This window comes from Bos indicus, chromosome 4, assembly GCF_029378745.1.
Source record: "Bos indicus isolate NIAB-ARS_2022 breed Sahiwal x Tharparkar chromosome 4, NIAB-ARS_B.indTharparkar_mat_pri_1.0, whole genome shotgun sequence".
NCBI lineage: Eukaryota > Metazoa > Chordata > Mammalia > Artiodactyla > Bovidae > Bos > Bos indicus.
In genome coordinates this window covers 114,230,279-114,251,656 of record NC_091763.1, presented here as the reverse complement: position 1 = coordinate 114,251,656, position 21,378 = coordinate 114,230,279, and the positions used below count along the sequence as shown (strand labels likewise).

The 21,378-nt window shown below is 57.6% G+C and overlaps 2 protein-coding genes across 12 annotated transcripts in view; one reads left to right on the top strand and one right to left on the bottom strand.

Annotated features, from left to right (window-relative positions):
• The window catches only part of WDR86 (WD repeat domain 86), a 43,343-nt gene that overhangs the window by 10,983 nt on the left and 10,982 nt on the right, over nucleotides 1-21,378 (top strand). For 4 of the 10 annotated variants that reach the window (XR_011566377.1, XR_011566378.1, XM_070788439.1 and 1 more), the window contains exons 3-8: nucleotides 1,643-1,784; nucleotides 4,902-5,304; nucleotides 11,410-11,545; nucleotides 14,171-14,274; nucleotides 14,546-14,671; nucleotides 15,859-15,969. Coding sequence is in view for 8 of the 10 variants with exons in the window: in XM_070788439.1 (XP_070644540.1) it covers nucleotides 1,643-1,784; nucleotides 4,902-5,304; nucleotides 11,410-11,545; nucleotides 14,171-14,274; nucleotides 14,546-14,671; nucleotides 15,859-15,927 (980 nt within the window). In the remaining 2 variants the exon portion in view is untranslated. The other 6 variants (XM_070788441.1, XM_070788440.1, XM_070788436.1 and 3 more) reach the window with 4 other exon arrangements.
• Nucleotides 18,526-21,378, bottom strand: part of NUB1 (negative regulator of ubiquitin like proteins 1) — a 36,884-nt gene continuing 34,031 nt past the window's right edge. For both annotated transcript variants that reach the window (XM_019959351.2, XM_019959352.2), the window contains exons 13-15: nucleotides 21,142-21,237; nucleotides 20,349-20,526; nucleotides 18,526-20,147 (exon numbers count right to left, since the gene is read on the bottom strand). In XM_019959351.2, coding sequence (XP_019814910.2) covers nucleotides 19,969-20,147; nucleotides 20,349-20,526; nucleotides 21,142-21,237 — 453 coding nt within the window. In that variant the 3' untranslated portion in view covers nucleotides 18,526-19,968. The remainder of the gene's footprint in view (nucleotides 20,148-20,348; nucleotides 20,527-21,141; nucleotides 21,238-21,378) is intronic.

Here is a 21,378-nt window from a genome sequence, read left to right as displayed (position 1 = left end):
GTTGTTGTTCAGTTGTGTCCAACTCTTTGCGACCCCATGGACTGCAGCACGCCAGGCCTCCCCATCCTCCACTATCTCCCGGAGCTTGCTCAAACTCATGTCCATCGAGTTGGTGATGCCATCCAACCATCTCATCCTCTGTCCCCTTCTCCTCCCACCTTCGATCTTTCCCAGCATCAGGGTCTTCTCCAGTGAGTCAGTTCTTTGCATCAGGTGGCCAAAGTATTGGAGCTTCAGCTTCAGCATCAGTCCTAATGAATATTCAGGACTGATTTCCTTTAGGATTGACTGGTTGGGTCTCCTTGCAGTCCAAGGGACTCTGAAGAGTCTTCTCCAGCACCGCAGTTCAAAAGCATCAATTCTTCAGTGCTCAGCTCTCCTTATGGTCCAGTTCTCACGTCCATACAGACCACTGGAGAAACCACAGCTTTGACTATATGGACCTTTGTTGGCAAAGTCTTTGCAGGGGACGTGTCTTACTTATCCCTGGATCTGTAAGTGTTTCCTGTGGGTGCTGTGACTGATGATCACACTGGGTTTCCTTGAAACAAGTTTATTATGGCACAAATCTGGAGGCCCAAAATCAGTGTCACTGGGACGAAATCCAGGTTTCCTCTAAAACCTGCAGGGAGACCGTGGTCACCTTTCCAGCTTCTGGCAGCTGCTGCATCCCTTGGCTTGTGGCCTCATCGCTCCGGTCTTCAGGGCCAGCAGCCACACGTCTCTGCTCCTTCTTCAGCATGCCTTCTCCATGTCCTGAGCCCTCCCTCTGCCTTCTTATGAGGATGCTTGTGAAGGCATGTAGAGCCCATCCTGATATCCAGGATCATCTCCCCATCTCAGGGTCCTCCTTAATGAGTTGCACCTGTAAATGTGTCTTTTTCCAAGAAAGGCAACATTTCTAGGTTCCAGCAATTAGGAACCAGCTCTGTTTGGGGCCCGTGTTCTGCCCACCAGGGTCTCTCCCCAAACGTAAGGACAGCTCACAGCTAGCATTTACGCACCCTGTGCAGTGGCCCCGTGACTCAGGCAGCGGCACTCTCCCCATTTCAGGTGAGGAAATCGAGGCACAGAGAAGGAAATAACTTGCCCCCAGGCAGCCAGTAGCAGCACCAGGCTGCTCTCCTGGGCAATCTGGTTCCAAAGACCATGCCCCTGGCCTCTGTTCTTCCTGCCTCTATAACATGGGGCTCGTTGAATGACTGAGTAAATACAAGGAGCTGAAAAGTTTGAAGAAAAGGAGGGACTTCCCTGGTGGTCCAGTGGCTAAGACTCTGCACTCCCAGCGCAGGAGGCCCAGGAACAAGATCCCACGTGCTGCAGCCAAAACCCGGCACGGCCAAGTAAATAAGTAAATAAATATTTTCTTTTAAAAAGACTAAAAGAAGATGGTTAAGAAGGAGGAGGGAAGCAGAGAAGTGAGGAAGGATTCCGGGGCAGGCTGAGTGCTCCCTGAATTGCTCCTGGCTCCCCACGATTCCTGAGAGTCTCCCAGAGTTACAGCACTGTTTTGAAGTGCTGATCCCTTCTGGACTCAGCCCAAACTGCCCGCAAGCTGCTTTCTTCCCTTCCTCCGCGTCTCAAACACGCTCAGGGAGCAGGCCTGCCCCGCAGCGCTCACGTGTCCTCCCCTCGTCTGCAGGACACGAGAGCTACGTGACCTTCTGCCAGCTGGAGGACGAGGCCGCCTTCACCTGCAGCGCTGACTGCACCATCAGGAAGTGGGATGTGCTGACCGGGCAGTGTCTGCAGGTGTTCCGGGGACACACGTCCATCGTGAACAGGTCAGTGGGGCCGGGGGGTGAGGACTGGGGACCGAGATGTAGGCTGTGGGGCCCCTGCCCTGGAGGAACTTAGCTTCTGTGAGGAGCACCTGTGGACGTGTGGGGAGGTGGCCAGGAGCACAGGGCAGTGGAAGCCCCAGGACAGAAGTGTCCCCGGGTGTGACAAGTGCCAACTGCCCAGGGCTGCAGGTGTGTGTGTTTTGGGGGTCAGTGGGGGGCAGGTTGGGAGGTGGAGATGCGGACAGGGAGGCATCACCAACCCTTAGACTAGTGCCTGGACATCCTCGCTGGCCCTACAGCACAACTGCCCCCAGCTGGGTGCAGGGAAAGGCCTTGGAGGCTACAGCTCCTACCGATGGGAGCAGATTCCAGAGGAAACGGCTTAATCGGTGCCTGATGCTGGACTGGGCGCTTGGAGGAGGAGCAGAATGGGGCTTGCTCTGCAGAGGGAGTCGAGGATGTTTTTCAACCTCTTCTTTCCCTGTTGCTGTTGAAAATATCCCAGCCGCTCCTTCTCACAGAGGTTTGAGTTTTTCCAAAAACGTATCGAGTTTGGGTCTGAGCTGAGCCATGGAAATTCCTTGCTGATCAGATCCGCTGGACAGTATTTCTGTAACTTGGGGCCGTCTCAAACCCCGCCCCCCCTCCCCCGTCCCCTGAGGGACTGCCTGGTAGTATCTGGAGTCTGGGCACCTGCCCTTGGGCCCTCCTGACCTCAGGGGCCGGGAAGGGCGCCTCTCCAGGGAGTTAACTAGGCGAAGAACGTGCAACCAGGCGCTATGGGGGCCGTGGTTGCAGAGGACAGGGAGCAAAGGCTGTTTTCAGCCAGTGTGGGCTTTGCAGAGCCTGGGGCCGGGTGGGACCCGTCTGGCCGGCTGGTCCGGCACACAGCGGGTGGAAATGGTGGGCCAGTTTGGTCATTGATGGCCCCCGACGGATGGATGCTCACACAGGGCAGGAGAAAGGCCAAAGTATCACACTGACTCAGGATGGTGCTGAGAGGAGAAGGACCCCAGTGGGGACCCCAGGAGAGCTCCAGCCCCTGCCTCCTGCAGCTGAGCTCTGATTCCCCTCCCCCAAGCCGCCACCCGCCTTAGCCAGAGCAGGTGGGGACCAGGGACCTGGGAGGCCAGGCCCGGCCAGGCAGGGGTGGAGGAGGGCTGGGATGAGGACTTGGGTCTCAGCTACTGCTGGCCTCTGCCCAGCCTGCTGTCCCACTTATTTATTTAAATATATATATGTATTTTTTTTTTTTTTTTGGTTTCGAACCTTGAGGAATCCTCGTTCCCCAACCAGGGATCAAACCCGGGCTCTCAGCAGTGAGTGTTCAGAGTCTTGACCACTGGGCTGCCGGGAAATTAGTTCCCAGCAGTGGTTTACCTCGAGAAAGAAGTCTGTGACTGAGGAAGAGTGTGGGCCTGGGGGCAACTCCTCTTGTGAGGCTGGGTGCTGCTGGAAGGGCCGACAGAGGAAGGGGCAGGTGGAGAGGGTCCCATCTCAGGTGGCCAGCCAGCCCTGACTGTACCCAACCGCTCCTCAGAAGTGAAAGTGGACGTTGCTCAGCGTCTCACTCTTTGCAACCCCATGGACTGTTCAGTCCCTGGAATTCTCCAGACCAGAATACTGGAGGAGGCAGCCTTTCCCTTCTCCAGGGGATCTTCCCAACCCAGGGATGGAACCCAGGTCTCCCGCAGGCAGATTCTTTACCAGCTGAGCCACCAGGGAAGCCCAAGAAGATGGGAGTGGGGAGCCTATCCCTTCTCCAGCAGATCTTCCTGACCGAGGAATCGAACCAGGGTCTCCTACATTTGCAGGTGACTCCTGAGAAGTAAATCTGCACAGAAATTATGCTCTGCTGAGCACACATGTTCACAGGCAAACACACATATGCACTCAAGCACAGACACACACCCAGAGACTCCTTTTGAGCAGTTGGCTGTTCTGAACATCTCCGGGTGCGTATTTGCATTGTTACATAGCTGTGCTCACAAACGTTCCGTGTCCCTGGGTGAGGACGTGGACTTCGCTTCTCATGGTTTCAGAGCAGGGCCAGGTGTGTGAGCTTCTGGGGACACCGGCCTGGCCCAGCGTCCCTGCCATCACAGGCCACACAGGCAGGACTCGGGCCCCCGGGACGTCACCCAGGGTGCCAGGTCATCACTTGCCTTTAGAAGCACCCATGCGGTGAAAACCGCACCTCCTGGCGTTAGGGAAGAAGCCGGCGCCTACTGAGAGTGTGCGGGCTGCTTCCTTAACGACTCGTGGGCGGGAGGACGATCCTGGGTGAGAGGCGGGCGGAGGGTCCGCTCCACTCCATATCCGTCTCTCCCCCTGCCTGTGCTCGGCTCACAGGTGAGACCTTTTTATGGTTTTAACGTTTACATTTTTTGGCAGCACGGCACAGCACGCGGGATCTCAGTTCCCTGACCGGGGATGGAACCGTGCTCCCTGTAGTGGAAGCTCGGGGTCAACACGGGACTGCCAGGGAAGTCCCCAGGCGAGACCTTTTGAAAGAGAGGGCATGAGATGATTAGCCTGCATACCTGATAGACAGGAGGCCCCCACCTGCTGCAACTAGAGAAAAGCCTGCAGCAACGAAGACTCGGCACAGCCAATACATAAATAAACTTTAAAAAAAAGAGGGATCACAAGGTTCCTCTGACTCTGTGGTGGGGGGTCCTGACCCCTCTGTCCCCACATAGATGACACACCCCATTCCAGCTTCAGGCAGCTGCCTCTGGGGGTGAGTGTGTAAATTAGGGTCCGCTCTCATGCCCTGTGAAGTTACACACAGAGTTGTAGTGTATTTTCTGCGGAGAAATGCTTAGCGTACATCAGAACAGGAGTAAGAATCGGGAATATTTACTGCTTGGGAGGCTCTGCTCCCCCATGGCCTCCCCCAGCCGCCTCACTGTCCCTTGAAAAGGGGGTTCGAGATTCCTTGGCCTTGAGGTTTTTCTCCAATTCGTGTCTGCCAATCGCTGGGAGCATTTCCAGTTTCTCATCCATCTCCTGGGCTCATTGAACACGTCAGTCACCAGTCACAGGGGACCCCGTGCCGGCCTGCCGGGCAGCCCTTTGCTGCCTGACCCCTGACCCTTCCCGTCTCACCACCAGGATCCTGGTCGCCGACAACCAGCTCTTCAGCAGCTCCTATGACCGGACGGCCCGCGCCTGGAGCGTGGACAGGGGGCAGGTGGCCCGGGAGTTCCGGGGTCACCGCAACTGTGTGCTGACCCTGGCCTACGCTGGGGCCCCCTGCGTGGAGGAGGCGGTGGCCGGGGGCCTCCTGGTGACAGGCAGCACGGATGCCACGGCCAAGGTGTGGCAGGTGGCCAGCGGCTGCTGCCATCAGACACTGCGGGGCCACACGGGCGCTGTGCTCTGCCTGGTGCTGGATGCCCCGGGCCGCACGGCCTTCACGGGCAGCACGGATGCCACCGTCCGCGCCTGGGACATCCTGAGCGGCCAGCAGCTGCGCGTGTTCCGGGAGCACCAGGGCTCCGTCATCTGTCTGGAGGTGAGACCTGCCTGACTGCTGGGGGCCCCCCGGCACCTTCCCTGGGTCAGGCTCAGAGCGGCTGGCCACCCTGTGTACCAGTCAGCTCAGGCTGTGTAACAAAGTAACCGCAGATGGGGCAGGTGGAACAACTGAGACTGGTTGGCTCACCGCTCTGGAGGCTGAAAGTCCAAGAGCAGGGTGTGGGCAGGGTCGGTTTCTTCCGAGGCCTCTCTCCTCCGCTTGTAGATGGCCCTTCTGTATCCTCATGTGGTCTTCCCTCTGCATCCGCATTTCCTCTTGTAAGGACACTCATCACACTGGATGAGGTTCCACCCTAGTGCCCTCATTTTAGCTTAATTACCTCTTTTAAAGTTGTTGTTGTCCAGTTGCTCAGTCGTGTCTGACTCTTTGCAACCCCATGGACTGCAGCACACCATGCTTCCCTGTCCCTCACCATCTCCCAGAGCTGGCTGAAACTCATGTCCATTGAGTCTGTGATGCCATCCAACCATCTCACCCTCTATCGTCCCCTTCTCCTGCCTTCAGTCTTTCCCAGCATTGGGGTCTTTTCCAGTGAGATGGCTCTTCGCATCAGGTGGCCAAAGTATTGGAGTTTCAGCATCAGTCCTTCCAATAAATGTTCAGGGCACTTTTTTTATTCTTACATCTATCTTGGCCATGCCCCGTGATGTGTGGGATTCTAGTCCCCCAATCAGAGATCAAACTTGCGTCCCCTGCCATGGAAGCGTGGAGCCCCAACCACTGGACCACCAGCAGGTCCTAATTGCCTCTTTAGAGACCTGTTTCCAAATACGTCACATTCACAGGAACAGGGTGAGGGCTGTTGTTCACACGTGAATTTTTGTTTCCTTCCTTGTGAGATGAGGATCAGGTCTACCCACAAACTGTGGTCTCTCCATGCATGCTCAGTCACTTCATTCATGTCCAGCTCTTTGAGACCCCATGGACTGTAGCCCATCAGGCTCCACTATCCATGGGATTCTCCAGGCAAGAACACTGGAGGGGGTTGCCATGCCCTCCTCCAGGGGATCTTCCTGGCCTGGGGCTTGAACTTGCGTCTGCCTGCGTCTCCTGCATTGCAGGTGTATTCTTTACCCGCTGAGCCACCTGGGAAGCCCAATTGTGGTCCATAATTCCTAAATCCAGAAGTTCCCAAAAGAAATGAAGTTTTTTCCTTAGCCTGGGCATCAAAACTCGCTTGGCGGCAAAGCCTGGCCTGAACAGACAGGAGACTGGTGGTGGGTCAGCTCATCCCACTTCCTGGGAATGCACGCATATACTTTGCTGTGGAAGCATGCGTGTGTTCCTCGAGTCCAAAAGCTCCCGAAACACCTCGGGCCCTGTGATCTGGATCAGGGATCCCGGACCAGGAGCTGTGCCTCCCCTCAGCGGTCGTGAGGACTTCCTGAGTTGACGCAGACACGGTGCCTGCCATGGAGCCTGTTCTTGACACCCGTCAGCCCGTGATACTTGCTCTGGAGCCTCTGGGGATGCGCTGGCCACACTCAGTGAGCACATCTGCTGGATGTGGTCCCTCCCTCTGTCGAAATATCAGGGTCTGGGTGTTCCTGGTCCCGGTTGTGGCCACGGCCTCTTCCCTTCTCCAGGCCGGTTCCCACACCCGAGATGAGCAGGTTGGGGTCCAGGGCTTGGTGACACGGAGGCTCTAGGAGCCACCAGGGCAGCGATGGGGTGTGCTCGAGGTGTCAGGAAGCGGCATGCGGCCGTCCCCTGGAGAGCCGGGCCAGGAGGCCCAATTTTGGGTTCTGGGGGTGAAGGGTAGCCCTGGGACCCCAGGACCAGTGGAGTAGAGAAGGTCTCCACTGTGCTTGGACAGAATGACCTCTGACCCTGGTGAACCCCAGAGTGGCCATGTGTCTTTGGTTGTGTTAACACAAATGGTGTCTTTCTAACTCAGATCCTGCTTGAGGGAGACTGGTGATGGGGGTGTGGGTGCTGAGCTGAGAGTTGGCTGCCTGGTATCTTTTTTTAATAAAAAAAAAAAATTTTTTTATTGGAGTCTAGCCCCCTGGGGGGCTGCCCTGTGTACACTGTGCCTGGTCAGGTCCTTCTGTGTGTGGAGATAAACTTGTGGGCCGCCTTTTCAGAGGCTAAGAGAACAGATGAACCTGCCTCTGAGCTATGGGCCTGCATGGATATGGTACCCACCGTAGCATCCTCCACCTGCAGCCCACTCGGAACTTTCTGGGAGCAGAGGGGGGTCCCGAGAAATCGGCCAAGTCCCGCGGGGCCTCTGCCTTTCCCCTTCACTAGAGGACGTGTATCCAGGGTCAAGCAAGCCAGCCCCAGAGGGTTCCAGAAGCCAGGTCAGGGTGGAGCCAGGTGTGCACGGGCCTCCTGTGGAGAAGGTGGGCCAGAGCAGAGGCCAGGGCTCACCTCCAGGTAGCAAATTCAAGGTCAAGCCCGCTGACCACCAAGGGGCCCTGCTCCCTTACCCCCACTCTTCCCAGAAGCTCCCAGGGTCTGGGCTCGGGCAGGTGGTCCTTGTGAAGAAAGAGAAAGTGGAGAATCTTTCCTGTCCCTTCATATGTTATGCTTTTTACATTTTTTGTTGTGAAACATTTGAACCATGAAGCGTAGCAGACACTAGGACAGACTCTATGTAGCCGCCTCTTGAAATGAGGTATTAACACTCTGTCATGCTTAATTGATACCTTTTTGAAATACTTTGTTTTTTTTACATTTAACTTTTTAAAATGTAATACACACAAAAGTGTACAAAATGGATCACAATACTTCATGTCTTTTTAAAGAAATATTTCAAAGACAGCCAGACAGGGACAGGAAAGGTGCGGTCGAGTGTGGGGCAGTCCAAGGGCGGTGGGGTGCCTGCCTGACCGTCCGTGGCGTCGTTGGGGGCGCTCCGTTCTTTTTCTGCAAAAGCCCCCGGGTAGGGGGGTGTTTGGGGGCAGAGGTTGCTGTTGCCTTTTAGGTGTACGTTCCAGCCCCTAGGTTCGACCAGGCTGCCGACATGATTGAATTGATCCTCACGATGGAGGTTAATTTTTCTCATTTGGTACACGAGGAGACGGAAGCTCAGCGCGGGTTAAGCAACTTGCCCAGGGTCTCCCAGCCGGTAGGGGTAGAGGCAGGATTTAAACCCAGGACTGAACGTGTAACCTGGGCTTTTAATGAGCAGCTTTTCAGGGCGTGTCAGGGTCACACGATGCTCTGCACCTGGCCCTGTGCACCGCCTGGCCCAGGGGATTCTCTCCCGCTGCTCCGGTACAAGGCCTGTCATGAGCCGAGGGAGGGTGAGGCCTGCTCCCCCACCCAGGGCCATGGGTGCGGACCCCCAGGCCTGCGGGCCTTGAGCTGCCCTCCATTTGGGCAATCACCCCGCAGGGAGACGGCCCCAGGTCCTGTCCCTCAGAGCTGCCTTGGCCGCTGGGAATCTTGCGAGACCGGCCCTTGAGACTCGCCCTGTCAGGTCCCTCCTGCTGTCTCCGTCTGCCTGGAGCCTCCCTGGTCTCCCCTGCTGCCCCCCGGGGGTCCTTTCAGGAAACCAGCCCAGGCGAGCCGTGAGGCGTCCGCCAGCTTGTCAGCCTCTGGGCTTGGGGTTTGTGCTTTGAAGTGTGCTGCTTGGTGCTTTCTTTTTTTTTCTTTAATTAATCATGTGTTTATTTTCAGTTGGGTCTTTGATGCTCCGGCTTTCTCTCACTGCGGTGAGCAGGGGCTACTCTTCCGTTGCAGTGCACGGGCCTCATTGCAGTGGCTTCTCTTGTTGCGGGGCACAGGCTCTAGGGCAAGAAGGCTCAGGAGTTGTTGCTTATGGGCTTAGTTAGAGGAGAAGGGGACGACAGAGGATGAGATGGTTGGATGGCATCACCGACTTGATGGACATGAGTTTAAGCAAGCTCCGGGAGTTGGTGATGGACAGGGAGGCCTGGCTTGCTGCAGTCCATGGGTCGCAAAGAGTTGGACACGACTGAGCGACTGAACTGAACTGATGGGCTTAGTTGCTCCATGGCAAGTGGAACCTTCCCGGACCAGGGATCAAATCCGTGTGCCCTGCATTGGCAGGCGGATGCCCATGCACTGCAACACCAGGGAAGTCCCTGCTTGCTGGTTCTGGGGCACATGCGCCAGGCCCTGCATCATCAGGACCCCTGCTTTGAGCAGGAGGCGTCCTCCCTTTGCCGCAGCCGCTGTGGACCCTCTGTGCCTCCTTTGTGGACTGGAGAGGGCAGAGGGGTGGAGGCCATGGGGCTCAGATGCACCACTGGGGTCTCCGCCTCACCCGCTCCCCTTGAGAGGTCTGGGAGTCCCAGTGGGCAGTCTGGAGAGTGTGATCACTGGAGGTCTGGGGCTGCCTCTGGGAGGGACACAGCGGGGGTGGGGGGTACAGTCAGGAAACACGGGGGCCAGTGGCAATAGGCTTGGGGGGCAGGAGGCAGATGGTGCTGGGCAGCGTGAGGAGGGGCCCTGGAGGGTGGATGTCCCATAAAGAATGAGGGGGGTCCGCTTGGGGGCACCTCCCGCACAGAGAGGACTTGTAAAGGGGAAGATAGTGTATGTCCAGGGTCCTCTAGGGACAGTGAGGACACAGGGGCCTGGGGAAGCCGGCCACATCCCAGACTCTGTGTACAGGGCTCGGGGGGCCCCCGAAAGGCCAGGAGCAGGTGGGGGCACCAAGCAGGAGCCCTGCCGCCATCAGTGGTGGCACAGACGGAGGGAGGACTCGGGTGAGGTTCTGGATCCTGCTAGAGCGCTCAGGCAGGCGGATGTCACCTTGGCCCTGTCCTGGTTGAGTGGACGCCAGTAAGAGAAGCCAGAAGCCAGGCTCCGTTGGCTGGGCTGGTCATAACCCAAGTAGGACTGCAGGGCAGGGCCTGGGAGGCACAGGCCAGGCTGGTCGCCCACTTGGTCCACAGGAAACCCCCAAAGCCTCTGTCTTAGCGACTTGCCCAAGGCCAAGTCTGACCTGTGCGATGGCTGGGGTGGGAAGAGGAGGTGGGCCAGAGTCCTATCCTTTGGGATTTAAACTAGGAGATAATAAGGGGCCACTGAGTCAGGAGTGGGTTGTGGCAAAGTCAGGAGCGTGTGCTCCGCCCACCACCCATTGCCCCTGGAGAAGGGCCTCCTCTTCCCTAAGCCTCCAGGGGTTCCAGGCCCCAGCAGTGCAATCCCTGGCTCTCTCCAGGGCTTGTCGCCTGGCCTCCATCCTCCTGGGCTCTGCCAAGTGGAGGAGACCTGTTGCCATAGCCAGCTAATGGCAGCTGGGGACCCACCCGCCGGCGCCTCCTCATGCCCCCCTGCCCTTGTCTCCCCAGCCCATTCCTCACCTCCTGCAGCACCCACCAGGGGTGTGAATGCCACCCTAGCGGAGGGGGCGGGGGACACACGGGAACTGGGGAAGCCTGTCTCCAAAGGCAGGGGCCAGGACCCCGTGATGGCCCCTGGGTGTCCAGCTCTGGTCCCAGCAGAGGGCTACCTCACACACGCCACAGCCAGTCAGGTTATCTCTAGACCTTTCTCTCTCCTGCGTGCCCTCCCTGGAGCGGAAGTCTAGCGTGAACACCCTGCCCTGGGAGCCGTTTTCTCAGCTGGGACAATCCTGGGACCTACAGTAGCTACAGGTGGATTCCCGTGACCTTTCCGGGGGCCAGGCTGTTCTTCAGTAGGAAACTGCTAACGAGAAACGCCTGGCGGTAATGCTGGCAGCGGCAGCCGACATTTCCTGGCCCCTGCAGTTAGGGTGCTGAGTGCTGTGTGGTTGGGTCTGAGCCCCATGAGGAAGGGGCTGGCTTGGTCCTCACTGTGGGTGAAGCGGCTAAGAACAGAGTCAGTGACTTGGCAAAGCGCCAAGGGCCAGAGAGGCTCTGCAGCCGGGTCTCTCTGATGCCTGCAAGCCCGCCTGACCCCCACTGCCCTGCAGAGGAGGTGGGGGGTGGGCAGCATGACCTCGGGCACCAGAGTGGGCGAGCGGGTGGGACCCCCGGGCAGGGGCATTTCTGGCTCGTCCAGTTTCTCCACTAAGACCGGCACGTGCCCCTCCCCGCTTACATACAGAGGTTTGGAGGGGCTTCTGAGCTGGCCTGCTGTGTCCGGTGCCAACCTCCCCCCTCCCCCTGCCCGCAGCTGGTAAACCGGCACGTGTACTCGGGCAGCGCCGACAGGACGGTCAAGTGCTGGCTGGCAGACACCGGCGAGCGCGTGCGCACGTTCACGGCCCACAGACACAGCGTGAGCGCCCTCAAGTACCACGCGGGCACCTGTAAGTGACCCCATGCTCCCCAGAGCCCCGGCCTGCCTGTCCCGTCACGCCTCACCCCCCGGCACGTCCGCTCTCATCCAGGCCGCTCTGCTTCCGCTGACTCCACTCTACCCTCCTCGAGCCTCGGCTGTAGCTCAGTTTGGGTGGCGGCCAGGAGCGGCAGCTGTGCCTCTTTTGCGCATGTTTGTTCCTCCAGCCAAAGAAGTTCCAAATAAGCGTGTGGGGGCCTCTCCCCACCTTTGCCCACCAGGATGTACAGCGACCTGCGTGTTCAGAGAACCTCAGGTTAAGAGCGGATCTCAAGGGCACATTCAAATTCCTGAGGGAGACAGTGACACTGCTTAACTCCTGCCAGACTTGAGGGGCACATGGGTTTAGCTTCACTTGACATTAGGTTTGACTACAGATAAGAGAAAATCCAGATAACAGGGAATTTAAATGAGATAGTGGTTTATTCTTCCCTCATGTAGAAGAATTTTAGAGACTGGTGATCTAGGCTGAAATGGATGGCTTCACAAAGTTGTTAGACACCACAAAGTTTCCTTTCTTCACTTTGCTTCATCATCCTTAGTACGTATCATCTATCTTTAAGGGGGGACTTCGTGGTTCAAGAGAGCTGCTGGTGTGCCAGCCATCATGTTTTAGGCAAGTGGGAAGAAGAGGAGGAAAGGGCAAAAGGATATATCTTCTAGATGAGTAGACCCCTTTAAAGATCTTTTCTGGAAATTCCACCCAAAGACTTCTGCATACATCTCTCTGACCACTGCCTATAAAAGAGATGGAATAATAAAACCTCTTCCTGGGGATACTGCTGCCAGGACTAATCAGGGTTATTTTGGAAGAAAAGAAGGGTAGAGTGGCTTACTGGGTAGTCAGCAAGCACTCTGTCCCGCAGATCTCAAACTCTCACATCTGGGCTTTCCTGGCTCTCTCCAAGAGGCTTGCCATGTTTACACCCAGAAGACAGGCATCGTGCTGGGAAAGCAAAATGCACAACCTGACCACTCCTAGATGGGAGTGGGGCCCCACGCTCCTGGATATTTCTTTCCTAAAACGATCCCCAATGTTATATTTTCCCATCAGCACCCTCCTTTTCCCAGTTATTCTCTCTCTCTCTCTCTCTCACACACACACACACAGCAGCAGCAGCAGCAGCCAGAAGCCAGCCCCACGGGAAGCTGAGCCTGAGAACCGTCCTTCCAGCGCAGGGATGAGGGAGCAGACTGGGCTGGAGGAGGAGTCACAGTGGAAAATTCAAGTGGACTTCACAGCACAGGTGTTAGATGAAGATAGAACGGATTTCCAAAAATAGTGCCCAAGATGCCCTCAGGACTTAGGTGTCTGATGCACAAAGATGATTTTCCCGCCCCCCTGTTTCTGTGTCCAGGGCTCTAAGTGTGATTATGGCTCTGCTCCTGCCAGTCTCTAATTTACAGAAAAGAACGTTGCCCAGAGCGCCTCCCTGTGGCAGCAGCTGGAATGAAACCTGCCGCTGCAGCAGATGCCACAGACCCTACTTGCTCGCTGCCGGCTGTTATGTAACTTGGCCGTTGGTCTTTGCCATCAGGCTGCAGGATAATCAGACCAAATTCCAGGCCCTCTTCCCACACTCAGGATGCCCAGTAACTACCTGCATTGGTGGAAGGGGCGGCGGGAAAGGAACTGAAAAGGCCGGCAAACAAAACTTCCCTTTCAAGCCCACATTCACTGGTAGCTTTAGCAGAAAAACGGAATGGCAGGTGACCCAGGACGCGGGATAAGGAATAGACAGTCCAAGAACACGGAGCCCCCGAGGGTGCTTCCTGCGGCTCACTCAGGCTGCTGGGTGGCTGGAGCAGGTGGTCTGGGTACCACACTCAGGGGCACTTCCTGATGCAGCCTGAGGTCCTCTGGCCGAGGACGACTAGGAGTTGATGGAAAAGGAGCCCAGCGCCCTTGTCCCCAGGTGGGACATCTCAGACACGGGCCACCCCTTCTTTTAGGCACCCCAGCAGTCACCTACCTGCTCACTAACACACCTGCACGGGGAGTCCTTCCTGTTTCTCTCCCCACATCTTGGAATGCCCTGCCAGATGAACTATTTGCATTCAAATCCTAGTGTCAAGGTCAGCTGCCGGGAGAGCCCAGGCTAAGGTAGTAAGTGGACAAGGGAGTGCTTGTCCTCTGGCTAGTGCTCTCAGTGGGGTCCCTAACCACCACCAGCATCACCTGAAGCTGGCTAGCCTGGAGGGTTCTCAGGCCCCACCGCAGACCTCCTTAAATCAGAAACTCAGGTGGGACAGCCATTTCTGTCTCAACAGGACAGGGCAGGCTGACCCGAAGCCCAAGGGCGGTGGGCCGCCTCAGCCCTGCAGAGCCGGCTGCGGTCCACATGGGGCGCCCGGGACCCCGGCTCCCCACGCTGACCTTGAGGGAGCCGTACTAAAGATAGTGAAGGTGCCACCTCCTTCCTTTCAAGGGGCTTGGGCTGTTTGCAATTACGACATCCCTGGGAGGCGAGCGGACGGGGCTGGGAGAGGGTCTCCGTCACTCTCCGTCCCCCTGCCCGTCCACGCCCCCCGCGCCCCGCCCCGCAGAGCCCGGAGGGGACGAGGGCTCGAGGCCAGCGGCCCCGTGTGTTCACAGTGTTCACCGGCAGCGGGGACGCCCGCGCGCGCGCCTTCGACGCCCAGTCCGGAGCGCTGCGGAGGGTGTTCCGCGGCCACGCCTTCGTCATCAACTGCATCCAGGTAGGCGCTCCGCCCTCCCCCGGGCCCGCGGCTGGTTGGCAATGGTTGGTGGAGCGCCCGCGGAAGGGAAGGGCTGAGGGCCCCCACCCCACCCTCCCGGCAGCCGCGCGCCCCCGCGGGCAGAGCCTCCCCGGGCCTCGGCCCGGGCTGAGCCTTCCGCTTCCGTCGGCCGGGGCGGGCCGCGTATAGGCGAGCCCGGAGCCGCGGGAGGAGCCGGGTGGGGGCGGCGGGGCGCCCCCCGCTGCCGGCCGCCCACGCCTCGCGCCCGCAGGTGCACGGCCAGGTGCTCTACACCGCCTCGCACGACGGCGCGCTGCGCCTCTGGGACGTTCGCGGCCTCCCGCCGCCGCGCGCCGCCGCCCCCAAGCGCAGCCTCTCGCGACTCTTCAGCAACAAGGTGGGCTGCGCCGCCGCCGCCGCGCCCCTGCAGCCGGCCTGAGATGCCCCGACGGCGCCCCGCCGACTCCGAACCGCGAGGAGGGGGCGCGCTGCCCGTCCCCCGGACCGCGAGGGCAGACTGGCGCGGCGGGTGGTGCTTCGCCCCCCCCCCCCTCCCCCCCACCGCGCCGGCGGCCTTCCGAAGCCCTCGCCGGGCCGCCCGCCCCTCCATCCGTCCCTCCCGGGACCCTCCCGAGGGACCCTCCCGCGACTCTCAGGGTCTCCAGCCGCTCAGGCTCCGGGTGCCCGAGGTCCCCGGAAGCCAAGTCTTTTCCTGCTGAGCCAGACGGACGCTTCAAAAAAGGCACGGATTGGGGTTTTCCCCTGGCGGTCCAGTGGTTCTGACTGGGCGCCTTCACGGTCGGGACCCTGGGTTCGATCCCCGGTCGGGGAGCTAAAATCCCACAAGCTGCGCCCAAGACAGAACCCCACGGACTGTCGTTATTTTGGCAGATTGTCCGCTTGTGAAGGATGAAATACAGGTCCTTGAAAGTGCCTTGTGGTGCACCACCTTTTGTTCTGCACACTGAGTCCGGCTCCCTCTCAGAGGGCAGGAGAGTGCCTGCGAAGCTGGGGCCTGGCCCACCCCCAGGAGTGAAGTCCTCTGCCCCTCCAGTGTCACTGCAGTGTCCCTGAGTCGGGGGGCGGCAGGAGGGAGGCCAGGGGGCAAGGAGTCAGCCCCTCGGTCTGCCCGGGTGACGGCAGGGACCCGCTGCTCCTCCCGCCAGCACAAAGCGGCCCCTTCTCTCAGGTGTGGACAAGGCAGGCCCTGGGGGTGTGCAGGGGAAGCCCCTGCCAAGAGGGGGTGAAGGGAGAAGTGGGGCTCACGTGCTGAGAGACCCTGAGAGGAGCCGCCTCAGCGGCCCCCTCACACATGGCAAGGGCCCTCTTCCAGCCCCTCCGCTGGTGCCCACAGTCCACATCCACGGTGCCCTCCGGGCCCGGCCCCGGCTGGCCACTGTTGCAGGAAGAGGAAATGCTGCAGAAGACAGTGTCCGCCCTTGCGAGCTGAAAAGTGAAAGTGAAGTTGCTCAGTCCTGTCAGACTCTCTGTGATGTTATTTCTTGTAGCCCGCCAGGCTCCCCCGTCTGTGGGATTTTCCAGGCAGGCAAGAAATCTTAAGTGGGTTGCCATTTTCTTCTCCAGGGGATCTTCCCCATGCCCTGGGATCGAACTCAGGTCGTCCACATCGCAGGCAGACTCTTGACCCTCTGAGCCACGAGGGAATCCCCTTGAGAGCTGAGCACGTTGCTAAAGGTGAGCCTCCCCAGGCAGAGGCAGCCCCTGATGCAGAGAGGTGTCCTGATGCCAGATGCACCCTGGGGTGCCCAGGTCCATGCCCGGTGGGTAAGGATGCTGACCCCCTGGCCACATGAACAGATAACAGTACTGACTCCAGGGGCAGTAGAAAGCATGGTGCTACCTCTGTGACTGTGCTCTGCGCCACACCCCCAAACTCTGGGAAGCCAGGGGCCTTGCCAGAACAGGCTGGCTGGTGAGGACCCGCAGAAGCAGCATCACCCCGCCTTCTTCAGGTGGGACGCAGCACCCAGGAGAGGTGAGGGGTCCCTGGGCGCTTCCCGCCGGGTCTGGGAGCTCTCAGTTCCTAGCGGTTCTCCAGGGCCTGAGGCTGCAGCCGCCAAGGACAGGCCCTCCCAGTCCTGAGGGGCTTTCCGGGAAGCTGAAGTTCGTTCCAGGGAGAGCGGGCAGAGAGAACCCCCTTGAGTACCTGTGCTGACGTTTATAGTCACCTTCTCGGACTGCGTTGCTGGCAGAGGCAGCGTGAGTGACCAGACGCTCGCTCCTTGGTGCTCACGGTTGCTGCTGCTTTCCTGCCTGGACAGCGTGCACAAGGCGTCTTATCCAACCACATGCATCTTCCCTTGCTCCACCCTGAGAAACAGCCCCTGGGCGCAAATCCTACAGTGGGCTGCGGCATTCGTTTTCCTCCAGCCTCCCTCTCCAAGAGTTAGAAATGGAAAACTATCTTGCATGTGTACAGCATATTTGGGTAAATTGTATTTCAGTAATTTGTGTGTGTGTGCGCACGATCTCCTTGGTTTGGGCATCAGGGTGATAGTGGCCTCATAGAATGAGTTAGTCTGGAGGTGTTCCTTCCTCTGCAGGAACAGTTTGGAAAAGTTTCTGAAGGATGGGCTTAATTCGTCTCTAAATGTTTGGTAGAATTCGCCTGTGAAGCCATCTCCTCATGGACTTTGTTCAGTGAGTTCAGTTGCTCAGTTGTGTCCGACTCTTTGCGACCCCATGGACTGCAGCACACCAGGCTTCCCTGGCCTTCACCATCTCCCAGAGCTTGCTCAAACTCGTGTCCGTAGAGTCATGATGCCAAAAACATTTGGTTGGTTGTTTTTAAAATCACAGATCCAATTTTAGTGCTTCTAACCAGTCTGTTCGTATTTTCTGTTTCTTCCTGGCTCAGTCTTGGGAAACTGTACCTGAGAAGCTTGTGCGGTTCTTCTGGGTTGTCCGTTTTATTGCTGTGCAGTTGGAGTAGTCTCTTACGGTCCTTTGAACTTCTGTAACTTTTCCTTTTTCATTTCTAATTTTTACTGATTTGGGCCCTCTCCCCTTTTTTCTTGATGAATCTGGCTAAAGGTTTATCAATTTTATTGAGTAATTTTCATTTCAGCAGCCTAAGAAGGCTTTGCTAGATGTTGAGGAAGCTATAAAGACCAGATAACCACAGGTTATTTCTTTGCCTTTGGTAAAATATCCTTGCCTCTGATAAATCCCTTTAGTTGGGCAGGGGAAGGACAGGAAGTACTTACAGGATTTATGGGCGGGAAAACAGGGACAGGACGTGGTGGTGTCACCAGAGCCAAGAGCAGGCAGAACTTCATGTAGGTGATGGGATCGGATCTGACCGCGGGCAGCACGCTCTGGCCACAGTGCCCGCAGCCTCTGGCTGACCCCTTGGCCCACAGGCCTGGCCATCCCACCCCCTGCTTGGAGCCCTCCACGGCCCCACGAACGTCTGGACCCCTGCCTGCCTTTCAGGGCGCTCTGTAGTTGGACTCAGCAATCTTTCCAACCTCAGTCTCACACCCTCCGGTGGGCCTAGGACAGCCCCTGTGACTTCATGAACACGGCACACTCAGCCTGTTCCACCCCAACTGGAATCTCATTTGTCCCACATCCGCAGTGTCCTTTCCCTCTGACTCTCCAAGGAGAACCACCCCCCAAAGCCCGTCTCCTCTGTGATTTCAGGCTCAGCACCCTTCCTCCTATTTAACAGCTTTTTCATCACAAATGTCCTTTGCTCTTTCCCTTGCATCCTAGAGCAGGGAGCGGTGCTCGATCACTGCCTGTCAGGTGTCACACGACCAGCTGGCGGCACAGCCAGGGCTAAGGCCTGTCAGCGCGTGCAGGTGGGCAGCGCACACCCCGCCGTCCTGAGCTCCAGAACGGGCTTCTCTGTGTCTCCTCACGCCCAGGTGGAGCGCGAGGCCTGCCAGTGTGGCTTGGCTCCCCTAGCCTTTGCCATGATCAGCAGCTGGGGAAACGAGAAGCCACAACCGACCACACCCAGGGCAGTACCTTGTGAGCCTGACTTGGTCCTACATGAGGCTGGGACCCCCTCATGGCCTCAGCCATCAGGCGAGGAAGCACCCCCCACCACCCCCACTCCCTCCCCTCGCCCCAGAGCCTCTGCACACTTGACCTTTTAGTGACAGTCACTAATGATCCTCATGGGAAGTCAATGGAAGCTGACATCTCAAACCTAAATGGAGCTCTAGATCACCCGGATATTGTCATTACTCAGTTTGGGAATTTGAGTAACTTACCGCAAAGTTAGGCTGACAATTTTGGAATGTATCTTCCGTCTTTTATTTTCACCTGTAGCATCCATTTTTGAAAGAATGACAAGAAAGGATTTCCACCCGTTCACACTAGCCTGCTGTCCAAGCTTTACGATTTCTGACACGGCAGAAGCACTTCAGCCAGCCCCTCAACGGCAACTGTGTGACCCATCTGCCCTCAGTCGCGGAGCTTCCAACCAGCCAGGAAGTCTTGGGCACACACCTGGCGTGCGTTTCTTTCCACACAGGCTTCTCCCGGCTGTGTCCTGGTGCTGCAGAGGGTCTTCATTTAATAACACGTTTACAGAGGAAGGCATGGTCAACTCAGAACGGTTACTTGAGCAGTTAGGAGGCTAGTAACTACATACCTTTAGAAAGAGTCTTCTGTATTATACCCAGCCCCCCCACAAAGACATGGAGAAAATAGATTTTAAATCTCTCATAGGCATCTCAGCCAGCAATGGATTTACTATGACAGTGCTGCATCTGAGAAGCTAATTAAAAGTAAGTTGCTTTGGTTGGCATTTAAGACTTTCCTGTTTAATAAAAAGATTTTATATCTGTAAAGAAGAATTCTGAATATATATACATTCTGAATTTCCACCCAGAATTTCAAGTGCCTACTTTGCTAAGTGTTAGTTGCTCGTCGTGTCCAACTCTTTGTGACCCCACGGACTGTATGTAGCCTGCCAGGCTCCTCTGTTCATGGAATTCTCTGGGCAAGACTAGTGGAGTGGGTTGCCATGCCCTTCTCCAGGGGATTTTCCCAACCCAGGGATTGAACCTAGGTCTCCCATATTGCAGGCAGACTCTTTACCGTCTGAGCCACTGGGGAACTTCTACTTAACTAGGCTAAGCACAAAAACCACTGCTGTTTCAGGCTGAAGGCCTCTGTCACGGTCTGGTGTGGCTGCTATAGCTGATGCCTTGTCTCTAAAAGGCCCCCAAAGCGCTTGAAACAGTTGAGGATCTAAGGGACACGTTCAGGAAGCGGCAGAGGGTGAAGCAGGAGGCAGGGCTGTGTTGTGGGACGGAGGAGACGACCAAGCAGTGGGTTCCAGAGGGCAGAAGCGCAGGGCGAGGGGAAGAGCGGGAGACATGTCCACCTCCCCCTCCCCAGCCGCTCTTCCTGCAGCCCTCCCCGGGAGCCACACGAGCAGGGAGGGTGGCGCTCAGGCCGCAGAACCTGAAGGCAGCGGGCGACAGCAAGGTCAGGCCAGAGGCGGCTCAGTTCCCAAGGCCACCCCTGGGGACCGGCACCCTGTCCCACCCCGTCTCTCACTCTCTACATCCCTGTTCCCTACCTGCCCCTCCTACACCCGAGAAAGCAGCACTCTGCAGCAAAATCAGTAAAAAGGAAGAAGAAGATCTGCATTACACCTTCAAAACGATAGAATATTTATAAGCAGAAACTTAAGTTATTTCTGTTCATCGCTTAGTTCTTCTTTGCTGCCGACTTTATGTTCTCTACATAGGATAAGTACTCTGCAATAATAATCTCCTCGTCTTCCAGAGTTGAGTCAAGGTAGTCTTCTTCATGTTCTGGGATGTCTTCCAGGATCTCATTGACAGCCTCTGTCTCCATGTCTTCATCTGTTGAGGCACTAGAGGTGCCTGCAGTAAAGAAGTGTGGGCTCAGGGAGAAGAGAAAGGAGCGTCCATGGAGAGACTGAGCTGACCCTCAGCTTTGCCTTCACTGGCCACAGTGCCGAGCGGCACACGGGGCGGGCGTCTGGGGACGCCCTGCTCAGGCCCCGACGAGGCACCCCCTCCACCCGCCGGCTCCCACTTGGTGCCCCGAGACCCCAGACCCACCTGCAGAGTCGGACGGGGATGTGGACGGCGTGGACGAAGAGTCTTCTGCCGAGAGCTGCAGGTCGGGAGGAAGTCTCCCTCCATTGTGGACCAGGGTCTGTGCCGCCAGCTGGACGTTATCCCTGAACACCCTCAGGGCCGCCTTGGCCGCGACTGCATCGAAGCCCATGTATACCAGCTGGGGGAACAGGGAGGAGGCGGCTCTGCAGAGGGCCCACCGCACAGAGCGGATGCGCCCCCCATGCGGGGCCAGGGGAGTCTGATCCTGGTGGAGAGGGTATGGGGGGAGAAGTTTAAAACCCACTGCACGCCTGGACCACTGGCTTCCTGTGCTAATGGGCGCATGGGGAAGCTTGGGAAGGAAGGAGGGGGAGCTGGGCCAACTGTGTCGGGGCAGTCACCTCGGAAACGCAGCCAGCTCAAGCCAGAGGATGTGCTGTCCGTCTGCCTAGTGACCAGCTCGCTGGTTAAGTGTTGCCGGCAGGCCAAACCAGACAGTCACCACAGTGACACCCTCGCAGGTCACAGGCAGGGAGATGGGCGGTCAGAGACGGGTCAACGCACAAAGAGGCGTGTGTACAGCAGAGGAGAAAGCCGAAGAACGCCTTCGTGTTGCTTCCTGGGTGTCCTACTCTGAAGGGAATGCCGTGCTCTGCTTCCTTGGGGTGGGCCTGGTCACACCTGGAGCCGCAGGAGCCAAGGACTCGGCCCTGCCGGGCCACCAACCTTGTCACCCCAGCCAGGCCCACGCGAGGTGGCACCTGCGGAGGGGGCACGGTACACCTTCACTTACTTGGTCAATCTTTTCCTGAGACGGACTTTGTTGACGGTTGTTGCTTTCCGGAGCTGAATCATTTAACCACCACAGCTGAGGATTATGGAGAAGAATCTAAAAACACACAGGAATACCCTTTGCTCATCACTAATGTCTGCTCAGTCCCTCGGGCGCAGACTGCGTGCCCGTTACGTGCTGAGCAGACACAGCTGTAGCACGCACAGACAGGTGCAGGAAAGTGTGGTGAGCGAGGCC